The following is a 21,401-nucleotide window of genomic DNA, read 5'->3' on the forward strand; positions in this document are numbered from 1 at the left end:
GGATAGGACTTTGAAAGACAGCTTCTTACACTTTTTAAAAAAGTTTTTCCCCCTGAAGAACTCCATTAATATTGGTAAAACATGAAAAATTGCACTAAAACTCCTCTTAAAGGTAAAGGTTCCCCTTGACATTTTCAGTCCAGTCGTGTCCAACTCTAGGGGGTGGTGCTCATCCCGTTTTCAAGCCGTAGAGCCAGCGCTTGTCCAAAGACAGTTTCCATTGCCACATGGCCAGCGTGACTAGGGAACGCCATTTTACCATCCCACTGAGGTGGTACCTATTTATCTACTTGCATTTGTATGTTTTCGAACTGCTAGGTTGGCAAGGAGCTGGGACAAAGCGACGGGAGCTCACTCCGTCGCATGGATTCGATCTTACGACTGCTGGTCTTCTGACCGTGCAGCACAGGCTTCTGCAGTTTGGCCCACAGTGCCGCCATGTGCCTAGGTAAAACTGCTCTTAATATACCCTAAAAATTAACCCTGTTACTTTAAAATAAATTTAAAGTACTGTAACAGGAAAATGTTACTGGTTGCATCAAAACCACAAGATGGATGCCACAATGCTAACTTTTTGTTACTTTCTTTAATTTAAAGTTTTTGCGAGAGTTTTTTTTAAATGCAGTAAAAGAAAACCAAGCTAGCTAGCTCAGTGGTTTAGGTATCTGGGTGCAGAACCAGAGGATGGGAGTTGGATTCCCCACAGCGTTTGCAGGGAGAAGAGCCAGCCTGTGTGGCCTTGGGCAAGTTGCATAGTTCCAGAAGAAAGGAATGGTTAATCGCTTTTGAGTAATCTTTACCTTTAAAAAACCTGAAAAGGGTCACCATAAGTTATAATTCACCTGATGGCACATTAGCAAAGCTGGCTGGATATCTCAGTGGTTTCAGTTGGGAGTTTGATTCCCCGCTCTGGCTCCTGCAAGTAATGCCAGCCTGTGTGACCTTGGGTAAGCTGCACAGTCCCACGCAACAGCCAGAAGAAGGGAAAAGTAAACCACTTCTGCATATTTTCAACCTTGAAAACCCTGAAAAAGGTCACCATAAGTCAGAAACAACTTGATGGCATATAATTATTAAAAGAATACCAGATATTCTCAATCCACCCAATCTCCCTCACTCCTCACCCTCAGCAGTGAGTGTGTAGTCTATATGTTCCCCTATATGTATTACTGCAAGTTGGAACCACCCTGTAAAATATAATTCTGCCACACATGCAGATATATTAGAACAGAAAAAGCCAATACTCAAGAGAGAGAAAAGACAGCAGGGGAGTGTAAGAGAAGATGATACCTGGATAACAACTTTAATATTCTTTCACAAATCTAGGTTAATTGTTGAACAGCATATAGCCTATACAGTATGTACCTCTACCTGCTATGTTACTTTGTTACTTTTCAAATTTAATTCTCTTTGTTGCATCCTTATTCAACTGGCCCCAACTCGCCCTGTTACTGTCTACATTATTTGTAATTTTTAACTTTCCAAAGGCCTAACCCAATTGCTTAGTCCCACCTAGAGTACACCTATTGAATCAATAGTGAGCCAGCAATTCTGTAAGACTTGTTAATTCGCTCTGTCTTCTCTATTGGTGTCATATTTAAACCAAGAATTGGCATAGCTGATCACGATGCCACTGTGGGCCCTTTTCAATGGATTCCTCTGATACTCCCATTTTTTTTAGTTACTGAAGAAGCTGGTGTTTGAGATGTCACCATCTCCAAAGCAAGGGTTGTTTCACAATGATTTGAAATGGATTCAAAGGCCCTAATTTTTCCAAAATAAAATATCTATACATTAATATTCATATTGAAATTCATATTCAAAATTTTCTAAAATAAAATATCTATACATTAATATTCATATTCAAATCAATCAGCATTCATACTGTAATTTTCTCACTCACAGCTGACAGCCCACCTGATAATTGAAAGAGAAGCAAAATGGATGAAACAAGACCAGCATTTTAGTGGACTGGAAGCAGCATGTGATGCAGAAGAATCAGGCTTGCCTGCCTGGAGGGAAAAAAAACCATATCCGATTCCACCTGTTTTATTTGCCCACCTCCTCTCACCCCAATTCATTCTGCAGATAGATGAATAGGCTTTAAATGGTCAAAGCACTTCACCCTGTTCCCTTTGAACTGAGCTACAGTTCTTGCCATGAGTTGAGGTGAGGGTGGGATGAGTTACAGGTGGCTCAGCAACAGAAGGGGAAGGGCAAATAATTCTAGAATTGGGGGGGTGTCCTCCCATGCCCCAGTCATAATCCAGCTATTGCTGCAGGAAAATGCATTTTCCCAGCAATCATATATTGTTGGGAGCTTTCCCTGAATGCAAAATATTTTGAGGTGGCCTATTCCTTAAGATCCATTAGATCTACAAAAGACCTGTTCATGGTGGAAATAAAAACAGCTAAAGCTCATTTGGTAACAGATCAACATAGTTATTTTCACGTTTGAACTCTCATTCGGCATAGCCACAAGAACTACTGTGATGGGAACTTGCTGTTCCAAATTTACCATCACACCCCCTTTTATGACTGTGTTCCCATCAGAAAATCAGAAGGGAAGCTAGCCACAAAGAGAGCTCGCACTGGCCACTGCTAGGCTTGGTGCTCCACAGTCTCCTCCTCAAGCACGTGGCAGAAACAGCAGGTTGGCAAGACTGATGCTTAGGCTGGCACTCTCCTCACTGCAGACCTTCAGCCGCCTCATGACGAGGCCAGCCTCACCAAGTTGTGAAATTATCTCAGTGGAGATTTTTCCTGGTTTGATGGTAACAGACACCCAAAATTCAACTCTGTCAAATGTCAGTAGCATTCTGGTAAAGATTGTGGGCTGCATCCCTGTTGCAAATTATTTCCATTCTTTCCTTGAATGTGTGACTCTTCCCTGGGTTGTGAGCTCCCCCTGCAATTCGCTTGGCCCCCTTTGCTGGAGATATTCAAAAAGTCACTGAAAACCTGGCTATTTAGGCAGGCATTCGAAAACATCACGCCTGCAAGCTCACCTGTGTCTTATGAGCCTATCTGTCCAGTGTCTGCCATCTGAAATGTTTAAAATGCTTTGAATGTTTTAAAATGTTTTATTTTGATGTATTTTTATAGTTTATTTATATTTTATTATTTCTATTTTTTGTTATGTTAAATGGTACTTGGTGGTATTTATATGTTGTAAACCTCCCAGAGTGGCCTTGGCTGGATGGGTGATCTAAGAATGAAATAAATAAATAATTTACCTGTACTTACCTGAAGTACATTAAGTAGTATCTCAATAAATCTTTACCTAGTTTTTTTTTTTTTTGGAACAAGTTTGTATACTGTTATAAAAAGGAGGGTGGTGGGTTGTTGTTGTTGTTTGCCTTTTGCAGTTGTGTCATGATGCACTCCCATGAACATGTTTTTTTTAAAAAAGAGAGCTCTTAGTCTTCCCTCACATGCTCTTCAATTCAGTGGGAATACAATCCTGGCAAAATGTGCTTCTCTAGCAGGCACCAGATGCTACTTCTGCAAATGCTCATTAGAAACTGAAACCAGTTACCCCTTCCACCAACATGCTGACACTGAGCTGAAGTCAAACATTCGTTGTCAGCATTGTACAGCTGAGTGCACAGTGTGTGATCCATTCTCTTTGTTGGGTATTTCCACAAAGTTTGTTTTAAAAAAATGTTTGTACCACGTATAGAATCACCATGTAACATTATAACTTTATATGTGTGTCTCTCTTTCTTTTTCTATAAATTAATTTTATACATAACATTAATATCACAATGTAAAAGAATTCCAACACACGTACACTCAGTCTTGCCCTTGTCTTCACAATATAGGTTATATATTACATCAAGTAAGCCAAAGCTGGGAGGGGGGCGGACATGAGGCCTTCCAAATATTGCTGTAGTCCATTTCCCATCAGTCTTGAGTTGGCCTTGCCAATAGAAAAGAATGATGGAATCTGTAGTCCAGCCAGGATCAGAGGAAGAGATACTCCATAGCATTGCCCCCCGCAAGTTTATGATTCAGATGGTTATGTGAAACTTGAACTTCAGTAGTTCTTTGTATGTAATAGACCCCTTTTAATCTGAGGCTCCAAACTGTAGATTTTCACAGTTTGTATATAAATCTGCACTTACTCCAGCAAAATCTACATGGGTACAGGTTCCCCATGTGAGACTTCTATCTTTTTAAAAAAAGCGTGTACTATAACAACTCTGTTAACTTTCACAGTCATTGCTGTGGGTAGTGTGCCATCATCTTATCTCAAAGACAGAGAATGTGCAGTTCCCAGAGGTTCGGTTCTCATAATATTTTGCTGGTAGCTACATTGGCCTGGGCTGATGAGGCCTGCAGTTTCTCAATACTTAGAAGACCACCTATTCTCCACCCTTGGCTGAGAATAACACACACACCCCCCCGGGAACAAATGCAATTAAGATATGGCACAGTTGCTTTCAGCAGTTAGGAAAGAGTTCACATTGGCATACTTGCAAAATTGACAGACTCAAAGTCAGGGACTTCTGGGTGGCTGCTCCCAGGCTGGGGAACTCCCTGCCAAAGGAGGCTTAGCCGGCCCTTTCCCTCTTGTCCTTCCACTGCCAGGCAAAGATCTATTTATTCAGGCAACCGTGCTGTATTATATTTGAAGACGGACTTTTGCTGCTTCATGTTTCTGTGCTTATCATCTTGATAACCTGATGCTTTAATAGCGTTTGTTTTTAATTGAATGCTGCTGCTAGTCATCTTCAGTCTCATTTCTCATAGAAAAGTCAAGTATGAATTCAGGGGGGAAAAAGGAGCATCTGTCTCTTTTCCTAAAACCCACTCTCTTGCTGTTTTGCTTCAGCTGAATGAGAGCTCACAGATGCAAGTTCAAGAGGTGAGGTCATAGGACCAAAGCGGTCCTGTTTAGGAGAGGAAGTTAAACAATGGCAGGCATAGTCCCTCTTTAAAGTACATGTGCTGCTTTCTCCAGGGGGAAGTGCTAGGTAAGGTGGAAACTGACCCTTAATTTGGATTGCACATCTAAGGTTGGGCTCCATCAGAGTTTTGTAGAGCTGTGAGAAAATGCAATCTCTTCAGTCCTAAAATCAATACTATTCAGTTATCAAAAACAAACACATGCTGCCCACCTTCCTAAACTGAACCTCTTTAATTGGGGCATATCTCAACACTGGCCCCATCCTGCAAAGGCTTATGTTCCACTTCCTTGTATATTCTGCTGCCCTGCAGCTGAGCAAGAGCCTGCTTGTTAGGTACCACAATGCTTTTATTGTAAACTAGCAACCTAGTTAGAACACCTATTGTTTCCCATTACCCTCTCCAAGTAGAGGCTGCTGCCTAGGCCAATTGATATTTAACCACAGCCACCCTCCTTACAAGGTTCCAGCTTTTCTGTACAACGCCATTCAACAGGCTAGTTTGCAGGGTGGCCGGCATAACTGTACACCAGGAAAGATGGGTGGATTTTGCCAATAAATGCTTGGAGTCTGAGATTTTAGCACCAGCACAGGTTATGATAATCATGCTTCTGAGCAGACTAGGGGGAGACACACACTTGCTCTGCTCTTTTTGGACCAGATGTACAAGGCAGAACATTTGGATTCCAGACACACTTTGGCTTCCCATCCTCACTGAAATGCATCATCTTGGTTGGTGAAGAACTGGATCAAGTGGAGCAGGCAGGCAATTTTGCCCTCTAACATTAGAGGTGTTTCAAGGAGCCTTCCCTTTGCAGATTGCACTGCCAAGTTTTCAGGACCACCTGCATATCCGATGGCACTACCACCACCCGCTTCGAAAATTGCCTTGGATCCCAGAGAACAGGACAAACAGAAGCACATTATTAGAAACATTTTTATTAGAAAAGTAAAAAACCAAGTTGCATAGGAAATCTTCAAAAACCTGAACATCAAGTGTATTCCATGTGAACGGTAGTCAATGGAAGCGCTACACAGACCGGCCGTGAGGGTTCCTGCCCCACGCCCCCACCCCACCCCACCCCTTGCAAGCATCACCTAACACCTCCCCTTAGAGATATACATCACCAGGAATCCTACTCATTGACAAGGCACAATCCACTTGAGTGCCCTGTGCCTCCCACACTGATCTCATTCAAACTAATGGAGTTACACAGTGGTGTTCGGTGGATTCAAACCCACCCCATTTCTTCCCATGCAGAACTCCTTATTTAGCTGCCTTCCTTTAAGCTGCCCTCGTGTCAGTAGCAGAGCTTCTTCACAGCAACAGGTACATGGCCCCTTGGTCCCTTTTTAGACCTTAACACTTACAAACCATCGTTCACGCACCTCACCTTTTACCAAACATCCACGGACCACTATCTACATTTTTCTTTTTTTAAAAAAACAACCGCTTAACAAGAAAACAAAAAAGAGAAAAGAGAAGAGGCAACCTTCATATGCCCATAGTGTCAGGCCTGCTACTATTATCTCACATCAGTTGTCAAGGGAAAAAAATACTGCTAAATCAGTCAAGACAAATGTTGAATTTTAAAGCTAACCTGTTGTACCCAGGCCTAGTCAGCAGAGGGCTTTGTTTTTGTCAGAATTACTAAGCATCAAAATGCTTTTTTTTTTTCAAGCGTCACTTTCTGCCTCCTCTTTGGACTACCTCTGCCCCACTATTCTCTTCAAATCAAACATCCATCTAATCTAACCTGGGGGGTGGGCTCCCCCCCCCAAGGGAAGCCCGCCCCCCTCTCAAAATCAGCTTATGTTCCATAGCCCTTTTAAAGTAACAAGCCTCACCCCAATCTTGTCTGGTGCTGGCCACCACATCTTAGAGGAAATGCTCAGTTAAACCCACCAGGAAGAAGAAGGCCATCCACCTCAACATTCCTCTATGAGCAACTGTTCAGAGCTGTACAGCTTCTTTTTAATCACTCTGAAACCAGTGCTGAGCTTCAGTGATTGGCTAAAGCCTGGAGAGAAAGCTGAGCCGGAGCTAAAGAGTCCCTGGATTTTTGGCCACAGGCGGGAATCCAGTCTTAGAACCAGAGTCAGCTGGAAGGTAGGCACTAGGCTGGGGTCCACTGCAATCTGCCCCACACTGTGGCATCCCTTCCCTTGTTCCACACACAAGTCAATGAGGGCCCCCCGCAAACCACAGGGCTCCCGGTAAGCCAAGTGAAGCAGTTCCTTCCCAACTTGTGTGACCAGCTGGTTGGGCATAAGGAGCCGGGAGGCGCGGTTGGAGTTGATCTTGGCTTTGTTGAGACTGACTTGGATTAGCTTCATGAGGTTGGCACACAGGAGTTCATCCTCTGGATCATTTAACAAGTCAAAATCAGGCAAGGACACTTCATCTAGATATTCTTGTGCATCTGCAAATTGACAGACAGAAAGAGCAACCCATGAGTCCTGTGCTTGGTCACACATCCCTTCCTGGAATCAGAGGGCTCTAAGTTAATACATCCCATTCTAGCTAAGAAACAGAACTCTTCCCAGGCAGTCCTACTCAAGATTCTCTAGAACGGCAGGAAGGCAATAAATGGTAAATCTATTGCTTGATCATCCTTTGATAAAAATCTCAAACACTTAATGCAGAATGTGAACTATAAAGAAACACACAGAGTTGTTTCCTCCACCAACTCAAGGCCTTCAATAAGAACAATTAGCAGCCTAATCCTGCACGTATTGACAAGCCCAACTGGTTCAATAAATAGGGCTTTCTTTAATAGCAACATGCAGAGAATTCTGCTTAAGATATCCTTTTCTAGTTAAAGGATTTATAGGGTAGTGGGGAAAAGGAAAAATAGTTTAATTTCTATGGTACTTCCTGCAGAAATGCCTTCACATCTGTGCCCCCCCCCCCATTTCCCCATTACATGGTGCATTCTGCACTGGGGTGCTTCCCAGGGCTAGCAGCCTTGCAATCGCTTCTCAAGCCATACAGGCTGGCTTTTCCCCAATCTGGGGCCCTCTAATGTTGCTGGGACCACAGTAACCCCATTACCCCTAGCCATTATGGCCTTCTGGGGGAGATGATGGGGACAGTAGTCCCAGTTAACACTGGGAAACACCAGATTGGTAGGGAAAGCTGCATAAGTATGCAGGTGGGGGTGCGCGCGCACAGGCACCCGCAGGCACCTCTGTCGCTGGTTCTAAGCCCACACACCTCCTTCGGAGCTTAAACTGCTGTCCAGGGATTCGCAATCGGAGGTCTCCAGCCTCGCAGCGCGACTGGCCTCTTCTTGGTAAGCGCTCTTCTCCCACGAAAAGGCAGGAGGGTTTTCCCTCTGCTCCGGGATGGGAGGCAGCGAAGAGGAGAAGCTGTCCCACGAGACGGGCATCGTTTTCTTTCCACCTCCCGTTTGCTCAAAGAGCCCTTGGAAGACGGTCCCTGCTGGGATCAGCGCCGGACAGACGGCTCTGCAAGAGAAAAAGAGCGCAAATACGCATCAGAGAGAGGAATCCAGGCAGGCCTGTCGCCAGGATCGCGGCTTATGCCACAATCAGACACAGCTGGCAAAAAAGGTGACTTGATCCAGTTTAAACCCCTAAATCAGTGCCCTGCGAGGGGAGGGGAACCATTCCCGAAAAAGAAATGCTTACCGGCTTCACGGTCTCCGTGGAGTTAACAAGAAGAATAAGGCACCTCCGAGGTAGCCACTGAAGCGCTGACCCGTAGCAGCAGCCCTGCAACGGCGCTCAGCCTCCCTGAACCTCCCCCCTCCCTTGCCCTTTCGTTGGCACTGCAGTTCCAACCCCTTTGCCCGGCCTTTAAATAGTCGGGTCAGGGCGAAGCTCCACCCCTTTCTCCGCTCTCACCCCCCTTCGGCTCCCTGGCTCCGCTGCTGTTGACTGGCTAGAAGCAGGAGCGGGGCTGGGCCAATCGCGAGGGAGCGCACGTTCGCAACGTTCTTTCCTGCCCGGTTACAGCAGTAGGGGACACACCCCTTTTTTGTTCTGGACGGGGGAGGGGGGAGGGGGCTGGAGTTGAAGTTGCGGCGAAGGGGGGGGCGGGGAGAGGGAGAGATACGGGGGGGGGAGGAGAATAGGGACGGCAGCCCGAGCAGAAGCGGAGGGGAGGCGTTGGGGTGATGCGCGCAGAACAATGGGCTGAGGAAGGAGGGGGGAGGGGGAGGGGGAGGGGAGGGGGAGGGGAGCAACAAGGTAGCTTCAAGGCGGGGGGGGGGGCTGGATGCCCCCCCGAAGCCGGCATCACGCGCGTTTCTACCGTGTGCGCTGTTTCGAATGCAGAACTCAACGTGTTCAATGCGACTTGACTCCGGAGTATGCGGCCCTATGTGGTTCCAGGCTAGGTCGTGAAAAACCTCAAGCTCTTCCTGCAGCTGGAAGATTCCAGGTGCTTTTTTTTTTTTTTGGTCGGACGTCTGTGTGCGATTGGCACATAAGACGACACAAAGCGCACGAATACACCAAGCGAGGCTTACTTGCGAGCAGAGATCTTTAGCCGTTCATTGTGCATATTGGGTGAAGAAAGTATTAAGAGGGTGCGTTAACTGCTCGGTCCTCGATGCACACATTCACTGGATCGGGACCGGGCTTTAGGCGTGTTTTAAGAGCATCCACTGTTCCAACCCCTGCTGAAATGAACCCCATTGAGTTCAGTGGGCTTCTCTCCCCCCCCCCCGTTTTAATTCTGATTGGCGTTTAGATACGAGGATTGCAGTGAAAATCGCCAAATTTCCTTGTCATAACCATCTTAGGATACGCGATGGGTTACTGGCCGCTTAGGAAAATAAAATGATACAATTAGATTAATTTGTTTTCCATCCGAGCGCTGCGATTTACTCCCTCCTTTCTTCCTCCCCACGAGTAGGCTTAATTCGCAGTGTCCGCTGTCGAGGGTGAAGATAGTACTGGCCTTGCAGAAAGGCGTAACAAACAAGCAAAACTTCCGTGTCGGGGGTAGGGGGTGTATGTTATTCCACACGTATACCCGATGTTTTACAGAGCTGATGGTCCTTTTTTTGAAGGGTTAAAACAACTCGGACGGTTTCCACCCCTGTCGTCGGCCTCGATTGAACATCTCAGCTTAGCGACGATGGGGAGCGCAGCCCCGCGCGGCTTTTGATTCGCCGACCCGCGTTTGAACCCGGGAGAGCCTCGCGGTGGAAAAATGAAACGGGAGCAGAATTAGGCGCAGGCCGCGCTTGAGGAGCCCCCGATCCCGACGTTTTTCAGGAAGTCCCTGTTGTGTTGCCTCAAAAAACAACGGTTCCCGAGGGAAATATTGACACGCTATGTGTGATAAAGCTCCTGACTCAGTAATCCGCGAATCTTAAATCTAAAATGAATCTTTAATTTAGAGCCTGGCCAGGGCTTTGCAAACCCTGGGAATGCGAGGTCGATTGAAGTGCTCCAAACCAATTACTTCGAGGCAGCTGATAATTCACCCCCCCCGCCCCACAACCAGATACTTGGAAGGTGCGCATCCAAGTGAAATATCTGCCTGTCGGACCGCCCCCCCCGTTGGATGGCACTCCGGATGACCCAAGTTAAAGATAGGGAAAAAAAAACCCTTTCACACGACTTGATTGCCCCTGCTTTGCGTCAGCTCAGTTTGGGTTCAATCTGCAGGGGGCAAAAGGTTTTGCGTGCGTATCACCCTACAGACTGATCCCGCTAGAGCTGGACTTAAGGGCGAATTTCGCTGCTGTTCTTCCGGCTGACGGGCCCCCTGCCCCCCCCCCCGGAGACGGTGGACTCGGCACGTAAGAGAGGCGGCTAATCGCTCCAGCCCTGCAAGCTAGCCCGGGCCAGAACGAGCACCGGCATCCGCGAGGTCTCAGTGCCCTCCGTGTTCCGAAAAGTTTCGTGTAAATGACTGCGGGCATTGCATCATGTGCGACCGACCGATAAGGGGACAGAGAAGCGGCGGGGGGGTGGAGTGGGGTGCGGTTTGGGGAAAAGACGCGCGTGCAAGAAAGCCGATCATTTCATCAGAAGGAAATGCCATAAAGGATGTGGCCTTTCCAAGGGTTTTGAGAAAGTTCTGATTGAGTCACAGCTGGGATTTCTATCAGGAAAGGCCTTGGCTTGACATAAAGACGGGGCCATCTCGATATGGGGGGTGGTGGTGGTGGGGCGGGGGAGAGGCCCTATTCAGACGGTAGATATGCGAACCTGATGGACTGGTAGGCTCACGGGGTCATAAACCAGAGGGCAAGTTTAGGGATTCTCCCAGTCATTTTTTGGATGAACGAAGTCAGCAACACACAAACAAAACTGCCTGGTTGTCTCTGGAAAGGGTCGCGTCTGGGCCTCTCACCTCAGCCCTTGCTTCCCCCATCTGCTGATGCTGACACACACACACACCCATGCACACTGCCGTTCAATCCGTGTGTGTGTGTGCGCGTGAGTGCAGGCACACACGCAGGCGGACCACCCCACCACACCTCTTGGCTGCTTTGTTTTTAAAAAATGGTCAGAACGTTTACAGTACACATCACAAGTACAGATCTTGTTGCTTTAAAAGGCTGAAGGAATGACTGGCTTATTTTGATAGCATTAACTATAATTGTTATGAGGCGTGAAGATTAATATAATGCCAAATATTCTGGGAAACATGGATCCTTTTCTGTCATTATGGTTTTTCTCTGCAATTTAACATAGTATGTATCCATACACCACAAGCTTGGAGGAAAATAATTTTTTGGCCACGACTTTCAGAAACACATGCTGTGAAAACACGAATCCTAAGCAGAACTGTATACAGGAATTGGAGAATGTTGAGACTTGTGGTCTATAAAAGTAACTTTCCCAAGCCCTGACCCCATACTAAACTTCTTTACTGTTGAAATTCGAAGTGAAATCTCTGAATGGGGTGTTGTGTGGAAATGAAATAAAGGATCCTGAATGCAAGCGGTTAAGAAAGCAAAGAGTGTTTCAGAGGGTAACCTAATATAATGGAGAGGCCAAGTCAATGTGAGCTGATTTAATTGCACCCTCAGTAGCTGTCCCTAGGCCTGAAGCAGACGCTGGATCAGTTTGGGACATGCCCAGGCGACAGCCCACCAGGCCTGATCTCTTTGGAAAGTGGCATCTTTGAACAGGAGACTTTGTATAGAAGCCAGGATTAGCATGTCAATGCCTGCTTATGTTTGGACAACTGCCCACCCCACCCCCTGCTATCAAACACACAATGGGGGTTGGGGCAAAAGAGAAATCCAGACCATCTTAATTAAAATATCCAAGCCAAATAATAACGATGCTGATCGTACTCAGCGTTTATATCATGTTTTACGATTGCTCAAAGCGCTTAACTAATGTTACCACCTCAGCAGTCCTTACAAGAACCTTGTAAGGTACTGTATGTCAGAATTATTAATTCCCAGAATCAAGCTAGGACAGCAGGACTGCTCAAGGTGGAGGAGAGGCAGTTGAGACACCAGCTGGCCTAAGGCCACCTCCTGAGTTTGCAGATGAGGTGAGATGGGGATTTCCAAACTCACACTCTTGAGTCATTGTACTCCATCCACTTGTGAGATGTCCAGACAGATCCTAGTGACCATATTTCCTAACCATGTGGTTTTTTAAATGCATTGATTTCAATATTTTATCTTTTTTAATTGTATTTTAATTGTTGTAAGCTGCTCAGAGACCTTTGGGTAGTGTGGGTAGCATATAAATTAAATAAATAATAAATAATAATAATAATAATAATACAAGTTAAATAAATAAATAAATATTTACAGACTGCATTTATTTCACTATTTTCTGATCTTCAAAGCAACATAGATTTGTAATTTTGGAGTGATATAAAAAGAAACACTGTTCTTCCTCATTTCAAAATATACATGCTTTTACAGTCAGTTGTTTTAAAAGTTTAAAAATAATTGTGGGAAAAAAAAGGCACTTTTCTTCATTTTTATTATTATTGTCTTTGTTTAAACTTATGGATATGAGTAAATCAGATTTTCACTCAGCCATGGGGCAGGGTAGTTTTGGACAAATATCGGTATCACAGAAGCTTGCAAACTGGCCCCAGGGCGACCAGTCTTTCTCACACAGTTCAGAAAAATAGTTTCTATTATTCCACTCTTAGCTTAGTTATAATCAAGTCTGTCCTTGAAATGGCCCCTTTCAATCTGCCCCAGTATATATTGGAGAATATTATTTGTGGCTCTAAAACAAGGATGGACAAAATGTGACCCAAATAGCATATCTGTGACCCTTCGGGCCACCTCAGAGACCTCAAATGCAAAAAGCAAAAACAAAAATCTATAATAAAATGTTGGGGTTTTTTCCCCTGCTTCTGGAATCTTCCGGAAACATCAACTTTTGCTTTAGCATGGCTGGCTTCCCCAAATAACCTCACTCCCCTCAAACCCAAAAAGAACTACAGTATTCAGTTCAAGCATTTCTAGTTCAATTTATCCTAATTTGGGGCATTTCCAGCCATCTCTGGCCCTCCCTGGTGTGACCCATGTCCAGTGCTCCAGGCAAAACTGTGAGCCACAAAAGCTACCCATCCCTGTACTGAGGAAATGGAAAGAAGGACCGTTGTCGTTACTTTCAGCGTCAAAACATCTCTGCCCTTTTCTCATTTCTGTCTCATTCCTTAAACACTTAATATATCCTGTAGTGCTCTGTTCCTTCCCTTATTGGAGTTTTTCATGCTGGTGTCACCAATGGTTAGAACTAATGTGGTATACTACTAAGAGCAGCTTTCATCAGAGGTGTGGAACCACATCTTCCATCATCCCCAATCAGCAAAATCAATCAATCAATCAAGCCATCCTGGGACAATAAGAGAGCATGCTAGGTTGGGGAAACTGGATTCATGTGCTGGACTAGCAGTGATAACATCCTGAGTTCATATCCTACCTTAGCCACAATGCTCATGGGGTTACTTTTGGCCATCTCTCATTGTCTCTCAGGGAATGGCTACATAGGTATTTTTTCCAGCTATTTCTGCCATGTTTCTCACAGTTCCTTTTGATATTTATTCCTTCTACTACACATTGTTAGTGCTAATCTTTTGGCATGAATATGATGCATATTTTGTACAACTGGCAGGGCTTGGGTTTATTTGTTTGTTTAGTCACATTTCCACTCACATCATTTTATCCTGTTTTTGGCTTATGTGGTTGCCTATATTGGTCCTTTACTACTGTTTTTGGGTGTGTCCAGATGATACAATATTGGGTGGGGGTGTGGGAGGGAGTCTGACTATTCCCTGTCTTCTGCTCTCTCGGTCCCACCAAGAGAGCAGAAGGTTTGTTTGGTGGGGACACAGGAGAGGGCCTTCTCTTTTGCTGCTCCCAGACTCTGGAACTCCCTCCCACTGGAGGCCAGGTTGGCCCCACCTTTGCTGTCCTTTCACACACAAAGACTTTTCTCTTCAGACAGGCTTTCTGTTAGTGATTGGCTACCTGAGAGAGATTTTAAATGGAGCATTATGCCTGATTACTTTGAATCTATTTTAGTTAATAGTTAATAACCCAGTAGCTGAGGATGATGGGAAATATTGTCTTACTAACAGCTTGAGGAAGTCTGATCAGGTAAACATCTAGGGCAGAAACAAAAGATTTTGTGCTCGCTTTGGACCAATAATGTACTTCCCCATCTTTGTATATGCTGACTAGCATAACAACAATGACATAAGTTACCAAGACTGTGGTACCTGATGTGCACTTGTGTGTGTGAGTGACTCAGGAGTCACATAACTGAAAATTTAGAAAATCAATTAACAGCTGTCCTTTGCTTTCTTGACAGGGCTCCCCTATTAGGCCAAAGGTACTGCCTTGGGCAACAGATGAGAAAGGAAATGGTGTCAAGGTATGGGAGGATAAAACCCTGGGTGTGCTACCTGACCAATTCTGCACCTCCTAATGTAGCATCCTGACTCAGGTGTGGCAGAGGATAAAGTCCCACTGCCAGTATTAAAGAGAGGTTCAAACGCCAGTCCAGTTGGCTTCTGAACGTGGAAGAAGAATACAGGTGTGTATACTTTTCCCCTGTCTTGAGCAGCAAATTTTCTTGAGATAGCCCTGTCTACAGAAAGTAGGGAGGAATACAGCTTTTATACTGTGTGTCTATACAGTGAGAAAGGAGAACAGAATTTATTTTCACAGCAGTTCCAAGAATCTGCTGGCTAGCAGGGCTAGCATCCTGTAACTAAGGTGGAGTAGGAATAAGGATTTCCAAGTTCTCATTCTTGGTTCACTATACTGGATTTTCTCTTGGTTTGTTGTTGTTATATGCCATCAAGTTGCCTTCAACTTACAATATAGGAACCCTATGAATGAGCAATCTCCAAAATGTCCTGTCCTCAACTGTCTTGCTCAGCTCTTGTAAACTCAAGCCTGCGGTTCCTTTAGGGAATCAGTCCATCTCATATTTGGTCTTCGTCTTTTCCTGCTGCTTTCCACCTTTCCCAGCATTATTGTCTTTTCCAAAGAATCTTGCCCTCTCACGATGTGCCCAAAGTAAAACAGCTTCAGCCTCAACATTTTTGCCTCCAGAGAAAGTTCAGGCTTGATTTGTTCTAGGACCCACTTCTTCAGGCAAATCCCCAAATGACCATATCTTCCACTGAGGAAAAATTCTCAGAAATATTTACACACTTAAATATAATTCCTGCCATTGAATCTTTGAAGAGGCATGTTGGACTGACCTCTTCTACTTCCAGAATTATTTAATACTGCCATAATTTACTGTTTTAATGTTATATATTTTGTAGTATTGCTGTTCTTGACTGAGCATGTGTTATGATGAAAGGCTAAGCAACATCTACAGTACAGCCAATATATATACCCAATATATACAACCAATATATGCACCCAAGGCTGGAAAAAAATCATACAGGATATATATATCCTGTATGATTTTTTTTCAGCCTTGGGTGCAGTCCCCAGATTACATCCCAGAATCATGAGTTCTCTGGCAGGTAGGGAGGCACTAAGGGGCTCCTCAGCAAATCTCAATATTTCCTGAAAAAGTAGAAAATTTTAAAATAGGTGTAGGGTGGGATTAACTGCATATTTTTTTCATTTCTTATAGCTTTGTGCCAGCCAGTGCCTATTAGGCAACAAAGCAGACCAGGTAATGCAGATCACTCTCCTCCTCATCTGTCCCACCACTGTTTCCTATGCTGTTTGCACATAATGTCAAAACAGGGACTGAAAGCATTTGGCTTTCTATGAAACGTTTCCCAGTTATTTTTCTGGAAATAGTCATTCATTCTTGGCATTGCTACAGAGGTTTTGGGCAGTGGGGTGGGTTCCTAGGTTAGCAAATGGGAGAGGAGGAAGAATTATGAATCAGTTTTATTTCAGAAGCAAATATGAAAGACAAGTTTGAAAACCTCTTCAAATGGAAATTTACAGGCATTTTTATTAGCTGTCATAAAGCTACACTTACTGACTCTTGGACAACTGACCCTCGGACAGCGGAGATTATCACACATTATCCCTCTCTCTCTTTCTTCCTCTGCCCTAGCCTGTAACTGCCCTCTCTCACTCTGTGTTGTGAGACTATACAACAAGAGTGTATAATCAAGGACGCATGCCCAATGCTCAGCTGCATCGTCATTGATAACACTGGTGCAGAAATGTGAATAAATTCAAGCTTTGCTCATATACATATAATCACAGAAGCTTTGTTTCTGAGCTTTGAATAACAGAGGCAGGGAAATGTCCACGTCAAAAAATAAAATGGATTTAAAATGTGGGAAGAATTGGATTCTGGCAGTTACTGACTAGTCAGCTTGACATTGATACCTGGAAAGGTTCTCTGCAACAGATAAATCGTCAGTTTGTGAGCATTTTTAAAAAGAAAATGCAGTAGTTATTGAGAATGAAGATGGGTTTCTTCAAATGAAGTCAAGACAGATTAATCACCTCTTTTTTGAGAGAGTTACAAACTTGGTAGATCAGGGGAATGCTAGGGAATGTACTGTATCTTGATTTCAATAAGGCTTTTGACAGGGTCTCCCATGATCTTCTGACAGCCAAACTAGTAACATGTTGGCCAGAGGATTTTTAGCTTGTATTTGGGGTCTTGAGGGCATCCAGAGGTACTGGGGAGAACATAGGAATGCCTGGTTGCTTGCGTGGCCTACAGACTAAATATGGGCTAGCCTGCCCTATAAGAATAGTTGAGGAAGTTAGATATTTTAAGCCTGGAGAAGAGGAGAATGGCTGCTGATAATGATACCTATCTTCAGATATTTTTGAAGTGTGGTATACTACTTGGACTGTTGGTCTACAGCTTAGGAGATCTAAATTCAAATCCCCACTTAGCCATAAAACTCCCTGGATGATTTTGAACCAGTCACATACTCTTCCACCCTGACCTACTTCACAGTATTGTCATGAGATAAAATGGGGAGAAGGAAAGCCATGCATACTATCTTGAGTTGCTTGGACATATAAGTGACATATTAGTGACATATATGTAAAATGTAGGCAGACAGGCAGGCAGGCAGGCAGGCAGGCAGACAGACAGACAGACAGACAGACAGACAGACAGACAGACAGACAGACAGACAGACAGACAGAGGGCTGTTACGTGAAGGATGGAGCAAAGCTGTTTCTATTATTTTGTTCAAGGGCAGGATTTGAACAAATCAATTCACAGAACAAGAAATATTTTAACTAACATTAGGAGGAACTTCCTGGCAGTAAGGGCTGTTTGATGACAGAATGAACTACCACAGAAAATGGCGGACTTTCCTCCATTAGTGGTTTTTTAAAAACGATGGCCATCTGTCGGGGATACTGTGGCTGTGGATTTCTTCCATTGGCAAGGGTTGGTCTCAATGACCCTTTAGGTCCATCCCTTCCTGCTCTACAGTTTTATGATTTATTGATTTTATCTGCATATACCATAAGTGAAATCATGTGTTTAGCAGTATGTTTATTGAGGATTCACATCCTTTGATCTTCACTTAAGGCTGACTTAAGAAGCGTTGTCTGAGGCAGAAGAGTAAACCATGCCATCTTCTCCAGGTAAAGTGGGTACCCCAAATGTTCACAAGTTATTTCTGTCACCAAATAAAGAAATTCTCCAAAGTTCCTGTTTTTGAGAGGGAAAAAAGAATAATAATAGTAGTAGTAATAACAGTAGTAGTAATAATAGTTATAATAATAATGAATTCAATAATACCTAACCCCATCTGTTTATGACTGCTGTCCTAATCTGCCTAATGCAGGGCTGGCATATAACATATTGGAAAGCAACTGTCTCCTGCCACCATAAAACAATTCTTTCCAGAGTCTAACATTAATTAATTGTATCTTAGTTTGATTTTACCCTGGACACCTCCACCGTTTGAATTAAAGCATTCATAACATATTTAACTTCTTTCCCAAGGTTCCTTTTTGATTACATCCCCCAGAATCCCCCAAATAGTATAGGTGCCTGGGAGATACTGGGAGCTATAGTCTGAAAAAAATACTTTTGCCACACTCTGGGAAGCCATTATGGTAGTCATTTCCATTTAAGGATCTTACTAACAATGCTGTTGTCCCAATGACAACAATGAACTGGTTCTTTTCCCAGCCTGTAAACCTTTAAAATGATGTTCTGAACTTTATGAAGGTCCTGTGTAGTGCTCTAATGTGCCCAGATGTGAATTAAATTATTAAGATGGCAAATATGTTAATCTGAGGAAGGTTGGGTCACGTATAGGTATAGGAAAATGACTACCTCCGTGCATGTATAGATAACTTGTACATCTTTTTTATCCAAGGCATTGCAAAGAACACTATCAGTGTGGATGTTTACCTTTCTGTCTTTCATGAGTGAGCACAAATACTAATTTATGATGTACAAAGTGCAGAATATGTAACAGCTGTGTTACGGACCAGACAAGCAAGAACTTCATATGGTTTAGGAACACAGATATTAGCTCGAAAGAGTTATGTTTGCCAATGTCACTTGTGATTGTTGCTGATTCGTGGGGGAAGGGAGAGATTGGTACATGGCTTGACCTCCATTTTCACAGGACAATTGGTCCATTGCAGCTGACCTCAATTCCAACCGCTGAAGTCATTTATGTTGACTGCAGATAAGCTGGCAACAGTTCAGGACAGACTTGCCATAAATTCATCATTACTGCTGACAGCATAGGTGACCTGCAAAGTGAATGAGAAGATGCCCATTGGTAGAAAAGGGTGCTGAGAAGAAAGTTAGGTTGGATCTGATCTCATAAATATCACTTTTTGGACTACGAGTCCTAAAATCCTGAACCAGGTGTGGGCTTCTGGTAGCTGTAGCCAAATGTTTCCAAATTCTGGGTAGAATGCTTGCTGTTAGCTTAAAACTGGCTGGGCCAGAGATAGAACAACTATAGGAATCATATACATTTAACAGTTTGTGACCAAATCACAGAGTCAAAATACAGTCCGTCCGTCCGTCCGTCCGTCCGTCCGTCCGTCCGTCCGTCCGTCCGTCCGTCCGTCCGTCCGTCCGTCCGACCGACCGACCGACCGACCGACCGACCGACCGACCGACCGACCTACCTACCTACCTACCTACCTACCTACCTACCTACCTAGTATCTCAATAACAGTTCCTACAGGGTGGCAAGCATTACTCTGCTGCAGAGAAATGACAAAGACTGATGTGGCACCTTTAAAACTAACAAATTTACTACAGTGTGAGGTTTTTTTGTACACACTTGCCCAAGAAAGCTCACATTATAGTAAATATATTTGTCTTAATGATGGCTCATGGCTTTTATTTTGTTTGTTTGTTATGGATTATCAGTCTTGAGAGTCCTACTAGGGGATTCTGGGAGTTGTAGTTCAGATTTCCTCCATTCTCTGTGATGGTGGACTACAGTGCATGAACACTATAAGAGCTATAAGCTATAAGAATTGTGTTAGTCTTTTAGGTGTCACGGGGCTCTTCATTGTTCTCAAGAGGAAGTAAGTTCTGTGCATGACAGGGAACCTTATTTTTTAGCATGAAAGCAGAGGATAGTCTTCAGAAAGTAAAAGGCAGGAGAGCTGAGGCACCATTTTCTACAGAGTGCAAAATGTGCATTACTATCTCTGTTCCCAAGTCTTAGTGGTTCTTCAGAAACATATGAAATCTGTTTGATCAGTGAGTACAGTAAGATAGAAAAGAAGAGTGAGCATCCCATGAGAAAAGATGCCCCCGCAATAGCACCTTGAACTCTCAGAAATTATTGCTTCTTGCCTGCCTGAGTAAATAGACAAGGATTAGATTGCACATCTCTTTACTTTGAAGAAAGTATGCTTAAGAATGCAGCCTTGGAGCTTGATCTTACACAAAGGTAAGCATACTTAAACCTAGTGATTTCAATGGGTGTAAGTGCACCTAGGTGCTGTGTTGGGTTGGGCTACCACTGAGCCAATTAGTCTTTGAACTTCTGGATGTGAATTTTCATGTTCTGGGGGCTCTTAGTACCTTTAGTTGCAGAGCCAGGGTGCCTCTGAGTTCCAGTTTCTGTGGAAATATAAGCAAAATTGTGTTTTTGACTTTGTGTCCTTTTTGTGGGTTCCCCACAGAGATCTGTTTGACCCCTCTGAAAACAGAATGATGGACTAGATAGATTTTTGGTCTGATCCCATGTGACGCTGTCCTCCTTTTTAGTTGTCATCTGACCAGAGAGGGACAAGATGCAGGGAACAAACCATCCTGACCAACAATCATTGCCAGCAGAAACAGGCAAGTTAAGTCTTCCCTAACATGGGAATCAGCATGGTAATTTATCAGCATCTACTGTATAAGTGGCCAGAATTTTGATTAGCCCCATTTCATGTTCATGGCCAGTAACCCAGACAGGAAGAAATAAAGCAGCTTGAAATACCATTTTGGGTGTTTGGGTGTTATCATTATTACCCTGGTTTTCTGTAAAGAAGGAATGGCCTGCCACATATTGTTTGACTACAGCACTCTTGATCGTTGCCCAGGATAGTTCATGCTGATGGAAATTGGGGTCCATCAACACGAGGATGGCTGCAGTTTCCTCACACTTACTTTGATGGGAAACCAGCAGATGGTATTCTTTGGAAGAGTGTGTATGCCGTCCTTCTCTCATGCAAAGGTGATTTTTTTTTTTTTTTAGATGTATAGTGAAGTGGGCTCTGGTTTGCGAATGAATGCAGTGTGATTAAAGATCTGGAACAGTTCCTCTTTTTTGGCAGAAAATGATGGCTGAGTCTCTTTTTCAACATTAACAGGTTTATTTAGTTTAACATTAGGTGAACCAACAACAACTTCTGCTGGTTCAAACAATTCTGTCTTGGAACCGACAGGATTCATTGGGGGGCTGCCCAAAACATTCCTGATCAGTGGGCTTCCTCATCGGAGCACTCTGGAACGTGCAGATTGTCCCACAAGAAGGGTGTCTGGCCCAATCTCCCTCTGGTGGTGGGTAATTGAAGGAAGAGTCCGGACAAATCACCCTCTTCGAGGGACCTTGTCCCCATGGAAAAACCACGACTG

The 21,401-nt window shown here is 44.1% G+C and overlaps 1 protein-coding gene and 2 long non-coding RNA genes across 3 annotated transcripts in view; 2 read left to right on the forward strand and 1 right to left on the reverse strand.

The window, feature by feature from the left end:
• The window catches only part of LOC140705906 (uncharacterized), a 31,345-nt gene extending 24,629 nt beyond the window's left edge, over window positions 1-6,716 (forward strand). Inside the window, exon 2 of the long non-coding RNA XR_012085507.2 lies at window positions 1,906-6,716. This is a non-coding gene — a long non-coding RNA (uncharacterized LOC140705906). The remainder of the gene's footprint in view (window positions 1-1,905) is intronic.
• DDIT4 (DNA damage inducible transcript 4) lies at window positions 5,830-8,726 on the reverse strand. The gene is made up of 3 exons (XM_020783181.3): window positions 8,565-8,726; window positions 8,128-8,381; window positions 5,830-7,333 (listed from the first exon to the last, which is right to left on the reverse strand). Exons 2-3 carry the CDS (start codon window positions 8,300-8,302, stop codon window positions 6,840-6,842), a joined length of 669 nt encoding a protein of 222 aa, XP_020638840.1. The 5' UTR covers window positions 8,303-8,381; window positions 8,565-8,726; the 3' UTR covers window positions 5,830-6,839.
• A 7,138-nt stretch (window positions 8,727-15,864) lies between these two features.
• On the forward strand, window positions 15,865-20,709 carry LOC140705905 (uncharacterized). Its single transcript, XR_012085505.2, has 3 exons — window positions 15,865-16,025; window positions 17,877-17,932; window positions 20,547-20,709. It is a non-coding gene; the product is annotated as an uncharacterized LOC140705905 (long non-coding RNA).
• The last annotated feature ends 692 nt before the right edge of the window (window positions 20,710-21,401 follow it).

This window comes from Pogona vitticeps, chromosome 3 (genome assembly GCF_051106095.1).
Source record: "Pogona vitticeps strain Pit_001003342236 chromosome 3, PviZW2.1, whole genome shotgun sequence".
Taxonomy (NCBI): Eukaryota; Metazoa; Chordata; class Lepidosauria; order Squamata; family Agamidae; genus Pogona; species Pogona vitticeps.